Source organism: Grampus griseus, assembly GCF_964374135.1.
Source record: "Grampus griseus genome assembly, chromosome: 15".
In the NCBI taxonomy this organism is placed as follows: Eukaryota; Metazoa; Chordata; class Mammalia; order Artiodactyla; family Delphinidae; genus Grampus; species Grampus griseus.
The window spans coordinates 74,302,403-74,323,329 of NC_139009.1; the positions used below are offsets into that span (position 1 = coordinate 74,302,403).

Genomic DNA, 20,927 nt, shown 5'->3' on the forward strand with positions numbered 1-20,927 from the left:
TGAATCAATAGCTGGGCCCAGCAGTTGGACTGGCTATTCAAAGTTGAGACTGTCCTGGACAGGGTAGAGCGTGTGGTCCCTGTGGCCGAATCTGGTTCCTGGGTCTCCCTCTCTGGTGAGCTCTCCATCTTAGACGACTCCTTCACCCTCCTCTCCAGAGCCTCTGGGTTGTGCATTCCACAGCCCCCACAAGCCTTCTGCTCCCCAATCCTCTCTGTTCCAGACTTGGAGGTGTTGGCCAAGAAGAGCCCCAGACGGCTGCTCAAGACCCTGGAGATCTACTTGGCTGGAGTGTCAAAGGGACAGGCCTCCCTGTTGGGGGCGCGGAAGTGTGCTGGGCCACAAGCCCCTCCCTCCAAGGATCTCACTTTCACAGGAGTGTGTGACCTGCCACCACACTCCTCTGAAGGCACATGGCTGATCTGACCAACCCCAGTGAGCGGCCACCGGATCAAAAGCCTTGAAGGGGCTTTCGGAGGGTGTACCCTGGCGCCGTTCTGCCCCTTGCGGTCCTAGCAGAAGGGATGTAGGAAGCCTGTTTGGGGAGCCAAGGACCCTCACCTGCATGAGACATTAGGGGCTGTTAAATTTGACCCACTCCCCGCAGACCTGCCTCCAGAGCAAGGAACACTTTGCCATAATCTTAGTTGGGCTACAGCTTCCAGAGTTGGGTTCCAGGTCATTTCAGTGACAGATCATGAGGTGGGAGACCCCGTCTGGGTGTTCCACACAGCCCTACATCAAAGGTATTCCCGAGGAGAGGTGCCGGAGTTCTGACTCCTGGCAGCGGGGCTTTCAGGCCTCGGGTCCACGGGACAGGGACCAGACGTGGGCTGAGTAGTTAGAATGTGAAGGGAGATGGTAGCGGTGGCAGCAGCTGACAGGGGGCAGCATGAACCAGAGAGTGCACACGGGCCTGCCTTCCTCTCCATCCCCTGAGGTCTCTGGCCTTGCACTTATCCCACCCTCACCTCTCCCCATCCCTCCTCCCCACTGCTTGTGACACAGAGCCAGGCACTGGGCTAGGTGTCTGCTGCCGCCCATCCTAACCGCCCACCAGCTGGGCTACCCCCGTGGAGGCTGTGCAGGTCCCATCAGGGATGGTTCTCTGGCCTGGGCGAAGGAAGGAGGAAATTCACGTACCAGCAGTTTTTAAATAAAAGAATTCTTCTGGGTTAAGAGTCTCAAGTGTTTTCCTTCCAGACAAGCTTTGTGCCTTCCTGTGGCCCTGTTATCCCAGGGTCCCCTTTAGAGCCAGGCACTCGGCCGGGTGACGTCCTGGTTGTCTCTGGTGCTGGTCACGGGCCCAGGAGAGGCTGCTGTGCCCTGGCCACACTCCCGCCAAGTTCATACACTGTCCAGCCTCACCCTGCTGCACTTACAGACCCGGAGTCTCTGCATGCTCTAACCAGTGGGCAAGGCGGCCCTGGCTCTTGTTAAAGTTGGCTGGTGTTTGTCCTATATTTGCTTCTGGGGAAGCTAGCTGTTGTCGCTTCACTCACAAAAGGGCCTCCAGGGCTTTGGCGCTGGGGAACAGGGGGCAGGTGAGAGCCCCACTGGGCTGCTCTCCCGTCCTCTGACCTCCCTCAAGTGGAGTCACGGAAGACAACTGTCCAGCCCCGCAGGCCTCTCCAAGTCCGCCCCACGCAGGGGGAGGCCCATCGCAGAGATGGAGACGACAGATGGCCACCCAAGTATGCAAGGGGCTCCTGTCAGCAGGAGGCCTCAGGGGCGGGGCTGGTAGTGGACCCTGCTGCTTGCCTTGTGCCGTCTTTGACCTAAACTAATCCACTACCTCCTTCGTCCTGACGAGGCGCTTAGCTGACCAGCAGAGATGGCAGCAAGATTACTGGGCCTGGTGGGGTTAGAACGCAGCCCAGACTCCACTTCAGAATGTCAAGTTCAACGGTTCCTTTCCTGCAGATTCCTTTCCCTCGCTCAGACCTTGAGGCCAGCTCAGCAGACCTCGACCGTGAGTGCTCAGCCCACAGCACAGTCGGGACCAGCATTCGTGGGCCTCTAGCTGGAGGGGAGGCCAATGGCCTCTGCAGAAGCCTGTCCCACGTCACTCTTGGTGGGATGCTCTCCGGACAACTTCGGACCTGGGAACATTCGCAATAACAGTCCAGGGATTAAGTTGCAGTTCTGTTGATAGATTGGCTGGGGGGGACGTCTAAATGCTCCGAAAGTAGATGCAAAAATCTTAATCTATGCATTTTTCTTGGGAAAGGCCTTCCAAGGCCTTTCATGAGAGACTTAAAACGCTTCACAACCCTAAAAAGGCCAGAACCATGGATTTGGTACAACCCTTACTCTTTCCCCTTTTAAAAGTCATCCCTGGAACACGCTCTTTGCAGAGGCTGTCCAGTGGACTCCCGGGATATCTCTGTGTGGAGAAAACAGCAGGGGGATGCACGGGGAGCTGATTTCTCTATGCTTCTCAGCACAAAAATCACTGAGATGAACTTGATCAGAATTTCTGTTTGGGACGGAAGATCCAGCATGTCAGAGCTCAGAAGCCACTTAGCCTGGAGGGCCCGGGGTGAGAGTGGGTCAGGACGGCTGCAACCCTGCCAGGCCTCGTGGACTCCGGTCCTTCTGGTCTGGGCTTACGCAACTCCCGCCTTGCTCATACCACGCCCCCCACCCCGGCCAGGTCATGTCCCCCAGGGTGGGACTGCTTTGGGGCTACTCCATTCTCTGCCTATTTAGCTACCTAGCCTCTCTGCTTTTCCAGCCACTACCCCGTTACACAGGAGAATGAACTAGGGCCCAGAGGAGGAAAAGCAACTTGCCCAGGCTCAAACAGAGGCAGGTGAGAACCAGACCCCATGACCCTCGGACACTAGTCGGGTGCTTTTCCCACGGCCCCACGTGGCCCTGAGCTCATCAGCCGAATGCCCGACGCAACGACGTGACAAGCCAGCCTCCCGCACAGAGGTGCAGAGCTGGGCTCTTGCTTGGTGAGCACACATCCTTTGGAAGCTGCCTTGCAGCGGATTATTGGGGCCCCTGAGGAAATACTGGCTTGAATGGAGATGAATCCCATAGCCGCCGCCACAACCTTCTCCCCGTCGGGAATGTGAGACTGAACCGAACCTCGGGCGGAAAGTGATCCTGAGCCCTGGCCCTGTGCCACCTCCCTATTGGGTTCACAGCAGTGCCTGCCAGGCCCACTGGGACTCCTGGCCCCTCTGCCTCGTCACGCAAAGCCAGCTCTGGCCTCTCACGGGTGGTGGAATTGTCCCCTGGGCCCTACTCCGCCCAGCATGACTAGGTGGAGCGGGAAGAATTAGCCCAAGGCAGGCAGTGCAGGCAGAGGGCACTGGTCTCCTTTATTGATCATCCGCGGGGGCACCTCGGCACTGACCAGGAAGCTGGAGGAGAAGCAAGCGGGCAGCAGGTGGGGGCAGGGAGACGCCCGCCCTCATTTCCAGTCCTTGAAGAATTGCTTGAAGATGGGACTCTCGCGGCCCTGAGGCAGGATCTCCACCTGTGGGATCAGCAGGGGAGGAGTCGGGCTCACAAGGTTGCCACCTCTGCCTCTGCCGGGGAGGGCCGGAGCCAGGGAGGAGGGTGATGGGCACCAGGCCCAAGTCCATATGCCATCCAGGCCAGGGAAGCTTCCCCAGATAAGCCAGGAGACGAGAAAGATTACAGGGACGCGGGCTGAGAAAACAGATTGCTTCGAGGACTCAGGTGCGGTTTCACAGAGGCACCAATTATACATGAGCCTTATCAGGTCCCATCAGGTTGACCTGTGGTGTCGCCGTGCTGGGATGAGCAGGGGCAGAACCAGCTAGGGACCTCGGCCCAGAGGAGATGCACAAGCCCCAGAGGTGCACCTGACTTGCTGGGCTCCCAGGGGAGCATTGCCCAAACACCCTCTTAGAAAATATCATGTATGTAAAGCTTGGAAGGATTGAGAAGGGCTTTCCCACTGGGTGGGTCTGGGAGGGAGGCCTGACTGCTTCTGACTGTGCCCCAGGCTTTCCCGCCCTTCTTGTCCAGTCTGAGAGGCAGGAGGCCAGGGAAGAGCCCCAGGAGGAGGGCGTTGGGGGGAAGGGAGGCTCCTCACCTGAGTGTTTGGGGCATACCGCATGCGGGCGATGAAGTCCTCAGCCACTTGCAGGGCCGCCTGCCGTTCCTTCTCGTTAGCTTTGCGCCCTGGATCGTAGGGAGGAGACCTTTTTTTATTTCTTGGCCGCTCCGCAAGGCTTGCAGGATCTTAAGTTCCCCGGCCAGGGATCGAACTAGGGCCCCCAGCAGTGAAAGCCCAGAATCCTAACCACGGGACCACCAGTGAATTCCCAGGAGGAGATTTTGTAAAAGAGAAGGTACCCTCTCTAGCCCACACCCCACTTCTCTCAAGGAGACTTAAGGGGGTTCAGAGAATAGCTGGCTCCTTTTAAAATAAATGGACCAGGAGGCACTAAGAACATTCAGGGGGCTCTTTGGAGGGGGGAGGTTAGCCCCTCCCAACCTGGCAGCTCCAGATGAAAACTGCCCTCTGCCCGCTCCAATCATCAAAGCCTTCTGCTAGGGCCAGGGCCCTAGGGATATTCAGGGAGAACTAATGTTTCCCGGGCATCAGACTCTCAGGCCCCTCTCTCCCACTCCAGGGCCCCTCGCCTTTTGAGTCTGTCAACTGCACTGTTATCAACTGTTGTTTTGCAAAATGCAACTGGACAAAAAAAAGGATGTGATTGACTGTAATCTTACTCCCACAAAGCCAGATGCCAACATCGGCCTAATAGTTATGCCAACTAAGAGCCGATAAAAAGGGAGAGCAGCGTCCTCCCTTCCTGCCTGCAGGCAGTCCCTTTAACCAAACTGCGCTCCAGCTGGAGGTGCTTTTCCAAAGAGACAATGTTGTGAACTGTGGCTGGCTCTCCAGCCAGGCTATGAAAATCTAGTTAGCGACAACGTGTCTGAAATTAATGTGCTGTATCCTTCCTTTGTGATTACGAAATACTTCTCTTCCTTGCTCCCAAGTTTCCTGTTTCTCCACTGGTTTCTTGGTTCTTTTTTTTTTTTTTAAATATGCATTTGTTTGGCTGGATATCTTCGTTGCTGCGTGCGGGCTCTGTAGTTGCGCGTGCGGGATCTAGTTCCCTGCCCAAGGAGCGAACCTGGGTCCCCTGCATTGGGAGCGCGGAGCCTTAGCCACCGGACCACCAGGGAAGTCCCGGTGTCTTGGTTCTTTGCTTGGGGTTAAATACACTTCCGTGGGCATCTGGGAGCACCACGCCCACCCCATTGGGTCTGTGGGAAGGTACCCAGAGGCAGGAAGGAAAAGTCAGCCCCAGAAGCACAATGCTCCCCCACCCGACCGCCTTACTTCTTAGAAAGCTGCCCTACTGCCTGCCACTCCTGGCCCTTCCCTGAGGCAAGAGTGTTCCTGCCTTGTAGCTGCGAAGTTAGAACACCTAACGTTTCTCCATCCTCCTGGCTGGGAACTTCTCTTGGCCTTGGTTGACCCCACAAATATTTCTTGAGCACATGCTATCTTGTCAGGACACTCGAGACCATATGGTTCCTGCTTTCAAGAGCTTTATAATGTGGGCAGGGAGGTGAGACACGTTCAAGAAAAAAGACAAGCACAGAGAAGTGAGGAGGCTCCCGGTACCGCTCAGAGACTCAGAGGTTTGTTACATTTTCAGAGTTGGATCTAGCAAACAGGCTTCCACACAACAGTATTTCATTCCCAGCCAACCCAATCTCTTGGAAAAACAAGTTCTACCAGTTCTCTACCCACTGCATAAGGTGGGATTTCATATCTAAAATCGATCTCTCACACCCCAAGGCAGAATGGCAGGATCTGGGGTCCCAGCAGCCAAAGGCCTAGGAGAGCTCTGTGACAGTGGCCCTCAACGCGCAGTCCTGGACCAGCAGCAAGGCCTGGGAGCTGGTTAGACGTGCGAATTCTCAGGCTCTGGTACAGACCTCGTGCATCAAAATCTCAGGGGTGGCTTCCAGCTATGGGTGTTAACAGGCCCTCAGGTGATTCGGAGGCAGGCTAAAAGTGCAGAACCCTTGCCTGGGCTGGGCGCAGGAAACCCTGAGAAAACCCACAGCCGCGGAGGCTCCCTGAGTCAGCCGTCTCTGGGTCGGCTGAGCCCTCCCGCGGGAAGCCTTGCCCGGTCAGCGGCTGCAGGGGTCTCAGGCTGGGCTGCAGAAGCCACACGTACCCTTCCAGATGTAGATCTTGCTGCAGAGCCCGTTGTCCAGCACAAAGCAGTCGTCGGGTATCAGCATCTCGAGGGCAAAGGGGCTGGAGTCGGCCACCTTGGTCAGGCTCATCTGTCCAGTGGCATCAGAGACCTGGGGGAGGATGGGCAGTGCCGTGTCACCTCCTCCCCGCTGCGGCTCCACCCACTGCCCCAGGCCACGCAGCAGACCGGAGGTGGAGGAAACACAACAGGCAAATCCTGGGCGACCCCCAGCCCTACTTCAGGCGCAACCACCGCCTCACAGTGCCCCAGAATTCATGGAAGTTAAGTAGACTCCCAATTACGAGCGAAGGTAAAGAATCCCACAAAGTAAAGCTCAGCGTGGGCTTGTTTCAAACCTCCTTCTCCAAGAGCGGGCCGGAAGCGAAGTGGCATTCATCTCCTCCAGCATCCGTTCACTTCCCATCCTACCCTCGCTCCAAGCCCTGGATAAACCACCCTGGTGCCTGGCCCAGCCTCCCACTGCTTTCTCCCCTCCTTTCAGCCCCACAAGCACCCAGGCTCGTACCCTGCCTGGTCCTAGGGCAGGCCCGGGGCGCCCACCTTATACAGAGCCGCAGCCTGGGCGTTTGTCTGGTCAGCTGTGAGGTCTTCCTCAGGGTTGCCCTCCTTCAGAGCGGGCTTGGGGCCCAGGACCTGCAGGGGTCAGGGCAGGCCACGTTTCCAAGGATTCCTGGGCACTCAGCCTGGACCTTCCCAACCCATCACAGCCAGGGCCACCGCCCCAGTGGGACAAACTCTGTCTGCACAAGAGCGCCGGGCAGAGGTCGGGAGGGCTAGGTCCTCCTGCCTGGCCACCAGTCCCTCCGTCCCGAGGGGTACTTGACTCTGAATCCCACCAAGGCACCCGATGAGTTAGCCAAGCCCTGAGCAGCACCGCAGATGCCCTCACAGCCCTCCACCCATCACCCTCGTGCCCCCAGCTGATCACTGCCCCTCTCGGTGGCTTCCAAGCAGAGCTACCCTCCCCACATCTCTCAACCTGGATCATGTCGACAGGCTCCTCTCCATCGGTGACGATCTCCACCTGGGCCTTGCCCTGCCGCTCGCTGTCCCGAATGGCCAGCGCCAGGTCCCGTGCCTTGTTACGCTCCAGGATGTTGGACTTTGCACCACACCAGGTGAAGATGTTCTGGAGGGAAGTGGGGAGGCACGGGTTAGAGCCAACTGCCTGCATCCTGCCCTTCACAGGGTCCGCAGAACTGCCCTCTGAGGCAAGACGATCGAAGACAATCAAGAAGGCAGAGGGGGGGCTTCCCTGGTGGCGCAGTGGTTGAGAGTCCGCCTGCCAATGCAGGGGACACGGGTTCGTGCCCCGGTCCGGGAAGATCCCACATGCCGCGGAGCGGCTGGGCCCGTGAGCCATGGCCGCTGGGCCTGCGCGTCCGGAGCCTGTGCTCCGCAACGGGAGAGGCCACAACGGTGAGAGGTCCGCGTACCACAAAAAAAAAAAAAAAAGGAAGGCAGAGGGGAACCAAGGCCTCTCCGGGCACGGGAATGACAGTCTTTGGCAAGAGCGATTCTCTGCCCCGCATCTTTCTCCACATTACTTGGGTCATATATTGAAACATCTTTATCTTGTTTATAATCTATCTTCCCTGACTAGAAAGTAAGCCTCCTTAGGGCATGAGTGTTTTGTTTTGTTTGGCTTGGCCCACTGCTGTATGCCCAGTGCCAAAACAGAAATGGGCACATCTTTAGGCCTACAATAAACACTTATTGAATGAATGAATGGGTGAATGACATCCCTGGGCCCAGTATCTCACACACCTCTGCACCCCCGCCAGGCACGGCCCTCATCACCCCTCCTGAGCGGGTCCCCTGCCTCTATATCTCACTGCTTCCAGTCCTCCTTCCAAAGAGCATCTGGGTTGCTCTTCCTGTCCCAAATCTTTAGCACGACAGATGCGGTCCAGACCCTCAGAGAATCAATCTCCTCCCGCCCTGGATCTCAGCTCCTTAGCAATTTCCACTCCCGCCGCTCCTGTTCCCACCCTGGGTCCCGGTCAGGCTACATCCTTCCCTGCTGTCCACATGCATGTCTGCACCCTTATCTGTCTCAGTGCCTCGGCTTACCCATCATCTTCGCCTGGAAGGGCATTTCCCCTCCGTGAGGGTCCAGTCAAATGGCGCCTCCCTGGGACAACGGCTTGGGCTTGGGCTAGAAGGCCTCTCCCTGCCCCCAGATCCCCCAGCACAGGCCACTGCCCCTAAGAGGGCCCTCATCATCTCCTGCCATGGGTTACAGCCAGTGACAGGCCCGTCTTGGCTGCCTGCCCTGGGTGAGCAATTTGTGGTCCCCGTGCTGGCTCAGAGCAGACACATAGATTCACGGAGGGAAGGGATGAGCGAAGTGATTAACGCATGGGCTGGGAGGCGGCTTAACTCGGAGCTACAAGGCTCCAGGAGTAGGAGAGAGTAGGCTCCAGTGTTAGAGGCGATGGCCAGACAGCAGAGGGAGGTTTCTGTCCTAAGAAATACAGGGATGTCTTGTAATGGCTGCAGTGACCCCACTTGGAATGGGCTTATAGCTTCTCAGCCCCTCTCCCTTTGCCCTGGCCTCCTGGTCCCTGACCTTTTAAAACACAATGCTGGGGCTTCCCTGGTGGCACAGTGGTTGAGAATCTGCCTGCCAATACAGGGAACACGGGTTCAAGCCCTGGTCTGGGAGGATCCCACATGCAGTGCAGCAGCTAGGCCCGTGAGCCACAACTACTGAGCCTGCACGTCTGGAGCCTGTGCTCCACAACAAGAGAGGCCATGACAGTGAGAGGCCCGTGCACGGCGATGAAGAGTGGCCCCCGCTCGCCGCAACTAGAGAAAGCCCTCGCACAGAAACGAAGACCCAACACAGCCATAAATAAATAAATAAATAAATTTAAATCATATGGGCTTCTAAGAAGACCTCTGCCTAAAAAAAAAAAACCCCACAATGCCAGGGAGTTCCCTGGGGGTCCAGTGGTTAGGACTCAGCGCTTTCACTGCTGTGGCCCCAGGTTCAATCCTGGTTGGGGAACTAAGATCCCAGAAGCCTCAAGACACGGCCAAAACACACACGCGCACACACACACACGCGCGCGCACACACACACACACAGTGCCAACACAGGTGGGTGCTTAGTCAACCCTGCCTACCCACCTGGCCCAGGTCCAGGATGAAGCAGTCCCCTGTGTTGAAGCTGTCCCAGCTCAGTGCCCGCTCGGTGGCACGGATATTCTTCTTGCCCTTCACCTGGTAGAGTTTCCTGATGGCAGCTGGGGTGGCCCCTGGCGACGTCTTGTGAAATGCTGACTCCACGCCGCCTTCCTGCAGCCCAGATGGCCAGCCTGAATGGAGGCCCGAGCACTCCACACCCCATCCCACTGGGAGGCAGGCAGAAAGGTGGGGAGGACCCAGCCCCGTGTGGGTCTGGGACTTTTGCAAGGTAAGGACCAGCTGGAAGGGGTCCCGACTCTGAGAGCAGCCGCAGGTTGGGGTACGGGAGGTGGGCTCTAACCTGGTACTTGAGGCCACGTGGGAAGTAGCTCATGAAGAGGTCGGACTCATTACCCTGTACCTCTCGGTGCTGCACAGGCCGCTCCCCAAGCAGGGTGTTGAGGTGCACGGCCAGCACGGCGCAGGCCCCCTGCTCATCCCGGGACGACTGCTGGCCTGGGGCGAGTGGGAGGTGGCAGGGCACAGCCCGTGAGACCCTTGCCAGCCCCGACCCCTGCCCGGGCCAGTCCCCCCACCAGTCCTCCCAGCCCTCTCTTACTTACCTATCCACAGGTGCAGGTGGGAGAGCTCTTCCGGGCCATTGTGCAGCACTAGGTAGGAGTCTCCCGAGAAGAAGATGCCCTGGTTCTCAGGGGCCACGGGCACCAGCTTCAGCTTCTCCACCCGCCATACGTGCAGGCCGGGATCCTGCACCGAGGCTGGGAACGGAGAGCCACTGCGGGAGGGGGGAGGGTTGGTGGTGGCCGAGGCCCACAAGTGGTGGAGGAGACGAGCAGAGAGACCTGGGCAGGCCTGGGGACTGCGGTGTGGGGGTGAGGAGGGGCAGCCCTCGGAAGAGAAGAGGGGAGGGGTGAAGGGAACGGGGTGCATAGCCTACCTCTGGGGGATGGGTGAGTACATGCTGTCTCCGGATCTGGAAAGACAGAAGAAGCCATTATTATTACAAATGTCATGACAACCAGCCTTTCTTTTTTTTTTTTTGCGGTACACGGGCCTCTCACTGTTGTGGCCTCTCCCATTGGCGGAGCACAGGCTCCGGACGCACAGTCTCAGCGGCCATGGCTCACGGGCCCAGCCGCTCCGCGGCATGTGGGATCTTCCCGGACCGGGGCACGAACCCGTGTCCCCCGCATCGGCAGGCGGACTCTCAACCACTGCGCCACCAGGGAAGCCCCATGACAACCAGCCTTCACACTGGTCTGGGGAGGTCCTTCCGGGTGGCCAACTTTCATACTCAACTAATTCATCTCCAAGAGCTCAAGAGGAGATTATCCCTGGCTCCATTATGCGGGCAAAGAAACTCAGGCTCAGAGAGTCTAAGTCCCAAATCATGCAGTGACTAGTAAAAAGCACTAGGAGTCTCTGGCCCTGGGCCAGTGTCTTCCCCTTGCTGTGACCTCTCCTGCTTCCAGACTCCTAACTCTGGGCATTGCATGAGGCTGGGATACATCTCTCTAAGCAATAACTGCTTATATTTGAAAAGTCTAAAGTCAATGACTTAAAATCAATAAACCAAAAACCAAAACAACAGAGAAAATCAGTGAAGCTGGTTTTTGGACAAATCAATAAAATTGATGACCCTTTAGACAAACTGATTAAGAAAAGATGCAAATTTCCAATACAGAAACAAAAGAGATGACCATCTAATATCTATTAAAGAAATTGAAATTGTACTTAAAAACTCCCCCGCCTCCAAACAATTCCAAGTCCAGATAAATTCTACCAAAAACTTAAGGAAGGCATAATACCAATTCTACACAAACTCTTCTAGAAAACAAGAGAGCACTTCCCAACTCATCCCATGCTGCCACCATTTTCCTGATATAACAAAACCAGATAAATATATTATAGAAAAGAAAATTAGACCAAGATCCCTCATGAACACAGGAAAAAAATATTAACAAAATTTTAGCATATGGAGTTCAGAAATATATAAAAAGATAAAACATCATGACTAAACAGGGTTTACTCCAGGAATGCAAAGTTGGTTTAACATCTGAAAATCAATGTAATCCACCCTATTATCAAGCCATATGAACAAACATAAAATCATCTCAGTAGATACAGAAAATTTATTTAGAAAAATTCTATATCCATTTTTGATTAAAAAAAAAAAAAAGCTTTTAGCAAACTAGGAATAGAAGGGAACTTCCTTAACCTGATAAAAGGCATCTACCAAAAGCAAACAAAAAAATCTCAGAAAAACCAAAAAAGCTACAGCTATCATTAGACTTAGTGCCTTCTCTAATACTAAACTCCCTCCCTAGAGAATTTCCACCCCCGCCCCCCGTTCCCAGGCATCAGCTATCACTTCTTTTTTTTTTTTTTTGATTAATTCGTACTGGCATATAGTTGCTTTACAATGTTGTGTTAGTAACTACCGTACAGCAAAGTGAAATCAGCTATTCGTATACACATACCCCCTCTTTCTTGGATTTCCTTCCCGTTTACGTTACCACAGAGCATTGAGCAGGGTTCCCTGTGCTCTACAGTAGGTTCTCATTAGTTATTTTATACATAGTATCAATAGTGTATATACGTCCATCTCCCAATTCATCTCACCCCCCCTTCCCCCTTGGTGTCCCTACGTTTGTTCTCTACGTCTGTGTCTCAGGTATCACTTCTGTATGCCCAGCTCCCCTCAAATGCCAGGATGATGAATATCATCTTTATTCTGTAGGTCAGTAAGAGCAACCTTTTTTAGACAGAAGTTATTCAGGGAAAAAACAAAGTGCTAAAGGCAAGCATTTTAAAAAAATACTATCTTTTAAAAAATTTCACAGGTGTAGTAGCCATAGCTTCACTCACTCTCTTTCCTACGTTCCCATGACTAGAGGGTTTCTTTCTTTGGCTGCAAATGCAGAGCCCACACCAGCAAGCACCGCCACCCAGTTCATGCTGTGCCGCTAACAGGGAGCCCCAGTGGTGCAAGGGAAGGACCTGGGGAACTTCAGGGTTAAAAGGCACGATTAGGAGACTCTTGGGGGTTGGGGAAGCAGGAAGGGCAAAGGGCGATCTTTGGGGGATGGACGGGAGAGCAGAGGATGTTGAGTCTGAGTAGGAAACAGAGGGGGAAACAGGAGCAGTGGCCATGGGTGTAAAATACCAGGTGAAACTGACTTTCCTTTTCCTTCCTAACTTAAAACATAGCTGAAGGCATTTTTTGGAACCACACTTCCCCAAGGTAGAGGGGAGGCAGCGAGGCGGAGGCTTGGAGGAGGGAAACTTTAATGGTTCTCCATCCCACATAGGGTCACATGCTGTGCCCACATCCCCTGTAACGGACAGCTCAGCCTGCGACTCAGGCCTGAAGTGGTGACGTGGCCACCCCCAAGACCAAGCCAGTGAGGAGAGCTCGTGGACAGAGATGGCGTGAACAAGTGGGCCAACTGTCAGCTGTCTACCGTTTTTTTTTTTTTTTGCCGTGTCACACGGCATGCAGGATCTTAGTTCCCCATCCACCGATCGAACCGCGCCCCTGCAGTGGAAGCGTGGCGTCCTAACCACTGGACTGCCAGAGGATTCCCATATTTTTTTGTTCTGTGTCCCGACCTGAGAGCTCAGGCCATAACTCAAAAGCAGGCAGCCCACTTGCGGGGCTACAGGCCTCCAAGAACCAGTGCAGTGTTTAGGTGAGAGGGGTTGGCGGCCTGGCCCTCATCACTTTGGCTTTCCAGCCCGGCCGCTGGTTAGAATTACCTTGGGATCTTATAAAAACATCGAGGCCCAAGCCTGAAGATTTTGATTCCACGGGTCTGGAGTGAGGATGGGCATCTGCATTTTGAACTATGTTCTAGGTGGTTCTTATGCTGCCAGTTAACTGTCCAGACCAGCATCTCACACCTGCCTGCATATCAGAGTCATCTGGGGGCTTTAAAAAAATCCCAACGCCAAGGCCAGTTAAAACCAGACTCTCGGGGCTTCCCTGGTGGCGCAGTGGTTAAGAATCCGCCTGCCAGCGCAGGGGACACGGGTTCGAGTCCTGGTCCGGGAAGATCCCACATGCCGTGGAGCCGCTAAGCCAGTGCACCACAACTACTGAGCCTGAGCTCTAGAGCCTGCGAGCCACAACTACTGAGCCCACATGCCACAACTTCTGAAGCCTGCGCGCCTAGAGCCCGTGCTCCGCAACAAGAGAAGCCACCGCAATGAGAAGCCTGCGCACCGCAACGAAGAGTAGCCCTGCTCACCGCAACTAGAGAAAGCCTGTGTGCTGCAACGAAGACCCAATGCAGCCAAGAAAATAATAAATATAAATAAATAAATTTAAAAAAAAAAGATAGCACAGGAAAATCAACAGGCAGGAGCAGCCCTGGAGGCAGAAAGCAGAGGCTAGGGGTAGGGGCAGGATGTTTGCCCTGCTGGCTGTCCCAAGGTCCTGACTCAGGAAGGAGCCGGGCTTTGAGGACACACTGTGAAGTGGGGGGGTCAGTTATGCAGACCTTTGCGGCAGTGCTTGCCAGCTGTCAGAATGACAGGTCCTCCCCGCTATCTGTGCCTTCCTCAGATCCCGAGTCCACTGATTCCCAACAGGTCCCTTCACCGCACAGTCCCGGTTTGCCCTTAGGTGTGAAATGCAACAACCCCTACCCTTCTCCCCTAGAAAGAGATAGGGGTGAGTGTCAGCACTTGAAATGACACCAGCTCCTCCCAGCCTGGAACCCGGACATCTGCAGGAGCTGCTGGGTCCAGAGGCCTTGCCTGGAAGCTCTTCGGCCAGTGTTCTCTCCCTTGACACCAAGCAGGACTCCTACCCTTTCCTGGCTCCACCTTCGCTCCCGCACCCACCCCTACCCTACCCCAGGCAGCTGGCTGGACCGTGGGCTGGGGTCTTCTTGAATTTGCAAAATAATGGACCGTGCCACCAGTGGTTAAGACTCCACGCTTCCACTGCACAGGGCACGGCTTCGATCCTGGTCAGAAAAAAAAAACGGACCGTGCCACACAGTTTAAATTCAAATGTGAGGCCTGCCCACCCCCACCCCAGCCATTCCAGCCCACCTATCTACCATCACGCCACCATCCTGTCTTAGGAACAAGTATCCTCAAATCTGAATGCACCTCCAGGCTGGCTGAGGACCTTCAGGTGTCCGGTCACTCAGTGCGGTGGCCTCTGTCAGGAGGTTGGGCACCACAAGCCAGGACAAGCCGCGGCCCAGGAGTTCCTTATCCGTATGCCCGGGCAGTTGAGGCTCCAGTGACTGGAAAGGACGGCAGGTGGGGTACACCAGTCCTGGACAAAGTGGCTTCCAGAAACGTGAGCCTCTGCTTCTGCCCTCGTCTGCCCACCTACGAGAGTCCCGGCCAGCCCATCCCCCGCCGAGCCTCCCTCCACTTTCACCTCTGCGCGCAGCTCTGCTTCCTCCCACTTCTGCTTTTCAGGCTCTGCTTCCTTCCAGCCAGCCCCCCCCCCCCACACACACACACCACAGCCTCTCCCTTCCCTCTGCTATCTCCTGATATTCCCACCCATCGACCCCACCCCTGGGCTCCTTCCCCAGCTGGTGCCGAGGGCAGGAAAGGGTAGACTGTGCTGGGCGGGCAGGCAGTCCCTGACGGAGGAGATCGACATAGGGGACTAGCAGGGAGTGCGGCCAGGCTGGCTCCTCAGACACCCCCATAGGGAGGTGGAGGCGACGCCAGCTTGGAGGCCCATCACAGTGGCCTCCACCGGCTGCAAGCCAGGGCTGGCAGCTCTGAGTCTGGGACCTGCGAGGGAAACCACAGGAAAGCCAAGACTGCCTACGTTCCCCGCTCGCCGGCCTGAGGCAGGCACGTCTGCCTGGCCCCAGCCTCTGCTGGGTTAGTCACATTTCCTGGGTAGGGTCACTGGCTCTGAACCACTTTTTCCTCCTTCTCGACTTGCCTTTCTCCTCGCCTGAATGCATACATTTGATTTTTTTTGTTGCCGTTGTTAAAGTTCTGTTCCCGGGGAGTGGCTGAGGCCGGGAAAACACTCTTTGCTGTGTCCCGCATGCTGGATGCCTCTCAAATCTACCCTTGCTCAGCTTCTCACTCACCAGATGTTGACTGTCACACAGTCTCGGCCCAGGGTGCTCTGAGGGACAGCAATAAAAATAAGCCTGGTTCTGGCTCAACCCAGGGGCCATCTTGCCTCCATCACGTCGTAAGGCCCTGGAGCTAGTCTGGTCCAACTCGTTTGTCCGCTTTCCAGAGGAGAATATGGAGGCCCTGAGAGCACAAGTGACTTGCCTGTGATTACACAGGGAGCACGAGACAGAGCCCGGGAAGCTTCCACGCCCTGTGGAATCCGTGCAAGAGGATGCAGCGGAGTCCAGAAATCTGTCCCACCTGTTCTGGACACAGGCCAGGCCTGGCCCAGGGTTGATCAACAGGCTAGTTAGAGACAAGGCTCAGCCTTCAGGGTCAGGCCCCACCCAGGGGGCAGCAGTGGAACCGAATCAATGCATGTGTTAGAACTTCTGGACCAGAACAAGATAAGTTGAATGTCTTCTTCAAAGAACACAAACGCTAGCTGGCACCTGAGTGTCTCCATGGCCTTAAAAAGAGGGTCTTGTCCTCACGAGAGCCATTGGTTGGGCAGATAACGTGGCAGAATGGAAAGAGTTGGACAGTTTGGCTACTTACTGGCTCTGCTTTCTCCTGCAAATGACTTAACTTCCTGGAGCCTCCCTGTGCCCTAACTGTAAAAGGGGCATGAAGACAAAAGTGAAGATTAAATGAAATGGTATAATTAATGAGCAAATTATAGACGCTCAATAAACCTAGATGGATTTCTCTTGCCAACACTGAATTTACCATGGGACCCCAGCACCTCCCGAAGCAATGCCTGAATTCCCTCTCCCTTCACGGTTTAGCAGAGGGAAGGGATGGAAAGTTAAACCCCAGATCATCTCTCCACGCCCCGCCCTCGCCCTGCCCCACCCCGCCCCAGCGAGGTTCGTCGACTCTGGTCTGCACTGGGGCAAAACCCGGGTGGCTCTAGGGCTCTGGACTCCGCAGGGCACAAGCATGAATGGGAGTCACTGCTCTCTCTCCACACTGGAGCCTCACCTGGCTAAAAAGGTGTCCCCATCACCACGGGGTGGGTACAGGGGGGGCGGGGGAGACGTTTGCAAACTAACAGCGAAACAGAAGAGCAGGTCAGTTAAAAGAGTCTAGGACTCTCTAGCGCCTTGGAACTCTAACAATAACTAACGTTATTAATCACATTATCTGGTAACCAGACTCTAAAAGTTGTTTTTTAACAGGCTCATTTTTCCTCCCTCTCCGGTCTCCCCAGCAGGTACGCCCAATTTGTCCCAAATGGAGGAAGATAAAGCATCTCTTTAGCACTGACTCACCCCCTCCCGCCCTTCCTTACGGGAAACGAGGAGACCTGACTAGACACGCGGCTGCGCCCCTAAGAGAAGAAGGGGGAGCCGGGCGCGCAGACGAGGGGGCCCGCGACCAGCTGAGCCCCTCCGACCCCTACAGGGGGAGCCCAGGCGCCGAGTGGTCAGACCCCAAGCGCTACTTGCCTGCCTGCGCCCTGCTGACTTGCTCCGGCCACTGTCTCTGCCGCCCTGCCCTGCCCTGCCTCCCCTCCCCGCTCCCGCCCCCGACGTGAACGGCTAAAAGCCGCCCAGAGTGAATCAGAGGGAGGGGCCCGAGCTGGCTGGGGACGCTGCTGAGCCCGCCCCTCGCAATAGTCGTCTCCCTCTCCCCCCACCACCCCCGCCATGGGGGAGACTCGGCTCTGAAACGAACCTGGAAGTGGGGCGGGTATTCGGGAAACTAACAACAGTACTCTGCAGAAAACTTGGCGAGAGCAAGGCAGCGTTCACAACCCACTCAACTGTTAGGATTTTTGGCCTGGATTAAGCTGTAACAGCTACTCTTCCTTGAGTGCTTACTATGTACTCAGTGTTGTAAACGTGACCTCGTTCAGTCTTCACAACTATTTGTCATTATGCCGCTTAATAGATGAAGTCTCCCGGAGGCTCAGAGAGGGTAGGTAACTTGTCCAGGGTCACACTGCTAGTTCAGTAGCAGAACCAGGATTCTAATCTAGGCTGGTCTGGCCTCAAAGCCGGTGCTAGAACTGGAACTCCTCACCCTTCTCGGTTTTTTTATTATTATTCTTTATTTTTAATTTTTTTTGGCTGCATTGGGTCTTCGTTGCTGCACACCGGCTTTCTCTAGTTGTGGTGAGCAGTAGCTGTGGCGAGCAGGGGCTACTCTTCCTTGCGGTGCACATGCTTCTCACTGCAGTGGTTTCTCTTGTTGCGGAGTACGGGCTCCAGGCGTGCGGGCTTCAGTAGTTGTGGCGCACGGGCTCAGTTGCTCCGCGGCATGTGGGATCTTCCCAGACCAGGGATCAAACCCATGTCCCCTGCATTGGCAGGCAGATTCTTAACCACTGCGCCACCAAGGAAGTCCCACCCTTCTTGTCTTTATTCAGAGGAAAACAGGCCAGCCAGTGTCTCCGCCCAGAGGCTAGGCCTTCCGGAAGTGAGGACAGCAAGTGGTCCACACTTCCATTTTTGCTTCTGAATGGAGAGAGCCCTGCACAGGAGGCAAACCCCGGCAAATGTCAGCTGACAAGAGGCATCAGGATTAGGACGTGGCCCCTTGATGCAGTGGTAAGAGGACTTTTCCTTTCTTGGGAAGCAGCTTGGAAAATTCCAACCAGCATGACTTTCTCCAAGGCCCACTGATGGGGCCTGGGGTAAGGGAAGCAATTCAAAGCCTGGTTCTACTCCTTTCCACCTGGACAACCCTGAGCGACTACACTCCATTTCCGAGTAATGCTTAGAAACCGCCCCACGTGTCCACCCTCCTCTGACCAACTGGTCACCTACAGACTCAGCCTAAATATCCCTCCTCGAAATGTGCAGTAATCCCTGACCTCCTCCTTAGTCCTCCCTGGGTGCTCTGGGCATCAGGCCACTGGGCCATCTGAGTCTTCAGACTCCGTGGGAAAACTTTTCAGCCATACCCTGGGAGCAAAGATGGAATTATATCCATGGGCCACCTAGTCAACCCCTGGCCCGCTTCTGGACAGCTGAGCCCCACCAGGACCCTACTAGGCATAGTGTATGCTCTGCTCTGCTATGCTAGGCAGAGCACTTCCACTTTCTGCATTTTTAAGGTAAAATTTACAGTGAAAATCACAACTCGTAAGTGTGCATTTGAATGAGTCTTCACATATGCAAACACCCATGCAACCCACATCCCTACCGAGATATAAAACACTTCTACCACACCAGAAAGTCCCCTCACCACCCCTTTCTCTCATCTGCCATGTGTGCCTTCCCCATCACACTGTTAGCTCCTCCAGCCCAGGGACCATATCAGGTCATCCTTGTGACCCCAGCACCCAGCAAAGCATTCAGCAGGTAAGAGACACTCCAAAAAAAAATTTTTCTTTTTTTTTTTACTGAATTAACAGAGAGCAAACTCCTCAAATTCTAACAGTGCCCTAACCTCTGTCACCTTGGGAAAGTCACTTAAACCTTCTGAACCACAGGTTCCTCACGTGTGAAGCAAGGACAATTAACCCAGCCCTCCTACCTTGAGGGCTTGTGGGGATCCAATGAGATGACCTATGGGAGCCTCTTTGAAAAGAATAAAGGCCTAGACACGTGCAGCCTGCCATTATGATTAATAAACTCCTACTTCTAAAACAAACATCTGGCTAAAATAAACCAGGAGAGGAAGGCATCGGAGACTGACTTCCAGGCTTTGGCTACTTGGGCTCTGGCCAAGGTCTGCAGCCGCCCAAGATGGCCAGCTTTCTGGTTCTGTGCCCATAGACCCAGGCTATGGACTGATTTCCGGGGCTAAGCATTTCCTGAAATTGCAAAGGATTCTCCCTAAGTGAGTTCCCAACCTGGCTTCTCTAACTACCCTGCCATATGGCCCTCTCTGAGCCTGCTTCCCACCTGTAAAATGCAGCACTAGACGAGGAGTCCCTTCTGGCTCCTCTGACTCCAGTCCAGAGGGGCAGATCAGGCTGACCTGTTGCATTTCCTCAGCCTGGCCGGGGCGGGGCAGTGGCGGGATGGCAGGGATCTGTTGCAATACCTGAAAATTCCAATATCACAGCTCCCCCAGAATATTCCTTTGAAGGCACTAACTCAGGATGCTGCGAGTCTTTTTTTTTTTTTTAATGAATTTATTTTATTTTATTTCATTTATTCTTGGCTCCATTGGGTCTTCGTAGCTGTGCGCAGGCTTTCTCTAGTTGTGGCGAGCAGGGGCTGCTCTTTGTTGCAGCGCAAGGGCTTCTCATTGCGGTGGCTTCTCTTGTTGTGGAGCACGGGCTCTAGGTGTGCGGGCTTCAGTAGTCGTGGCTCGCGGGCTCTAGAGTGCAGGCTTGGTAGTTGTGGCGCACGGGCTTAGTTGCTCTGCAGCATGTGGGATCTTCCCAGACCACGGCTTGAACCCATGTCCCCTGCATTAGCAGGCCGATTCTTAACCACTGCTCCACCAGGAGAGCCCACTGCTAGGCTTTAAATTTGATCTGCAGTGAATTTTTCTAAATCATTTCAGCTTCTCTGAGGAAGAGTTGGGGGTCTGGATGGCCATATTTTCTGAATAAAGCTCATGATTAGAAAGTTTCTTTTCAATCACTGCTGGGTGCTCAGAGGCGTCCTGGATGGTGACACCCCAGAATTCCTTGGTGACCTGTTGGGAAAATAGGACTGTCCAGTACAGCATGAATGAGCAGGCCAGGAGAAGCTCTGGTGTAGCATTGTGGTGGCGGGGAGGGTACCGAGTGACTGGGGCAGGAGGGACTGGTCCCCAGGGAGGACACGAGAGGACAGGTTTACCCCCTCAAGGCCAGGGTCACATTGGGTCCTCACGGCATTGTAAGTTCATGATAAGAGCTAACACTCTTGAGTGTTGGCACTGTATGCCAGGCACTGTCCTTCATATGATTTTCTCATTTAATCCTCCCATTTGCCCTCTTATTATCCTCATTTTACAGATGAGAAAATGGAGGCCAAGTGGGGTCAAAATAACGTGCTCCGGGACTCCCTTAGTAAATGCAGAGCGAGGTGGTAGGACCCCCGGCCTCCCCTCCCAACTATCACTGTACATCACTGCTCTCCCGCCTCCTCTCCCAAGGCCCATCCTGCTCTCGGCGTTGAATGCTAGTGCCAGCTCTGAGTCCTTCACACATAAGGGGCTACCCCTGCTCATCCTCTAGATACTGGGATTTAAAATTTAAAAAAAAGTTTTATTTATAAAAATAGTACAGGGCTTCCCTGGTGGCACAGTGGTTGAGAGTCCGCCTGCTGATGCAGGGGACACGGGTTCGTGCCCTGGTCCGGGAAGATCCCACATGCCGCGGAGCGGCTGGGCCCATGGGCCATGGCCACTGGGGCTGCGCGTCCGGAGCCTGTGCTCCACAATGGGAGAGGCCACAGAGGTGAGAGGCCCGTGTACCCCAAAAAAAAAAAAAAAAAAGTAGTACAGAGTACTGATACATGCTACAACCTGAATTTT

The 20,927-nt window shown here is 54.8% G+C and overlaps 2 protein-coding genes across 9 annotated transcripts in view; one reads left to right on the forward strand and one right to left on the reverse strand.

The window, feature by feature from the left end:
• ELMOD3 (ELMO domain containing 3) overlaps positions 1 to 1,167 on the forward strand; it is a 28,484-nt gene extending 27,317 nt beyond the window's left edge. For all 5 annotated transcript variants that reach the window (XM_082672628.1, XM_082672630.1, XM_082672629.1 and 2 more), the window contains one exon: positions 224 to 1,167. In XM_082672628.1, the coding sequence (XP_082528754.1) occupies positions 224 to 426 (203 nt within the window). In that variant the 3' untranslated portion in view covers positions 427 to 1,167. The remainder of the gene's footprint in view (positions 1 to 223) is intronic.
• Positions 1,168 to 3,317: 2,150 nt separating this feature from the next.
• Positions 3,318 to 16,995, reverse strand: CAPG (capping actin protein, gelsolin like). Of its 4 annotated transcripts, XM_082672299.1 has the most exons (11): positions 16,952 to 16,995; positions 16,059 to 16,114; positions 10,327 to 10,362; positions 9,992 to 10,164; positions 9,730 to 9,884; positions 9,372 to 9,539; positions 7,216 to 7,365; positions 6,777 to 6,869; positions 6,192 to 6,324; positions 4,079 to 4,167; positions 3,318 to 3,493 (listed from the first exon to the last, which is right to left on the reverse strand). In XM_082672299.1, the coding sequence occupies exons 3-11, from the start codon at positions 10,347 to 10,349 to the stop codon at positions 3,428 to 3,430; spliced, it is 1,050 nt and encodes a 349-aa protein (XP_082528425.1). In that variant the 5' UTR covers positions 10,350 to 10,362; positions 16,059 to 16,114; positions 16,952 to 16,995; the 3' UTR covers positions 3,318 to 3,427. The 4 variants fall into 4 exon arrangements, with proteins under 4 accessions (XP_082528425.1, XP_082528424.1, XP_082528426.1 ...); XM_082672298.1 differs by lacking the exon at positions 16,059 to 16,114 and having other exon boundaries at positions 16,952 to 16,987; XM_082672300.1 differs by lacking the exons at positions 16,059 to 16,114; positions 16,952 to 16,995 and adding an exon at positions 15,470 to 15,561.
• Positions 16,996 to 20,927: the final 3,932 nt, after the last annotated feature.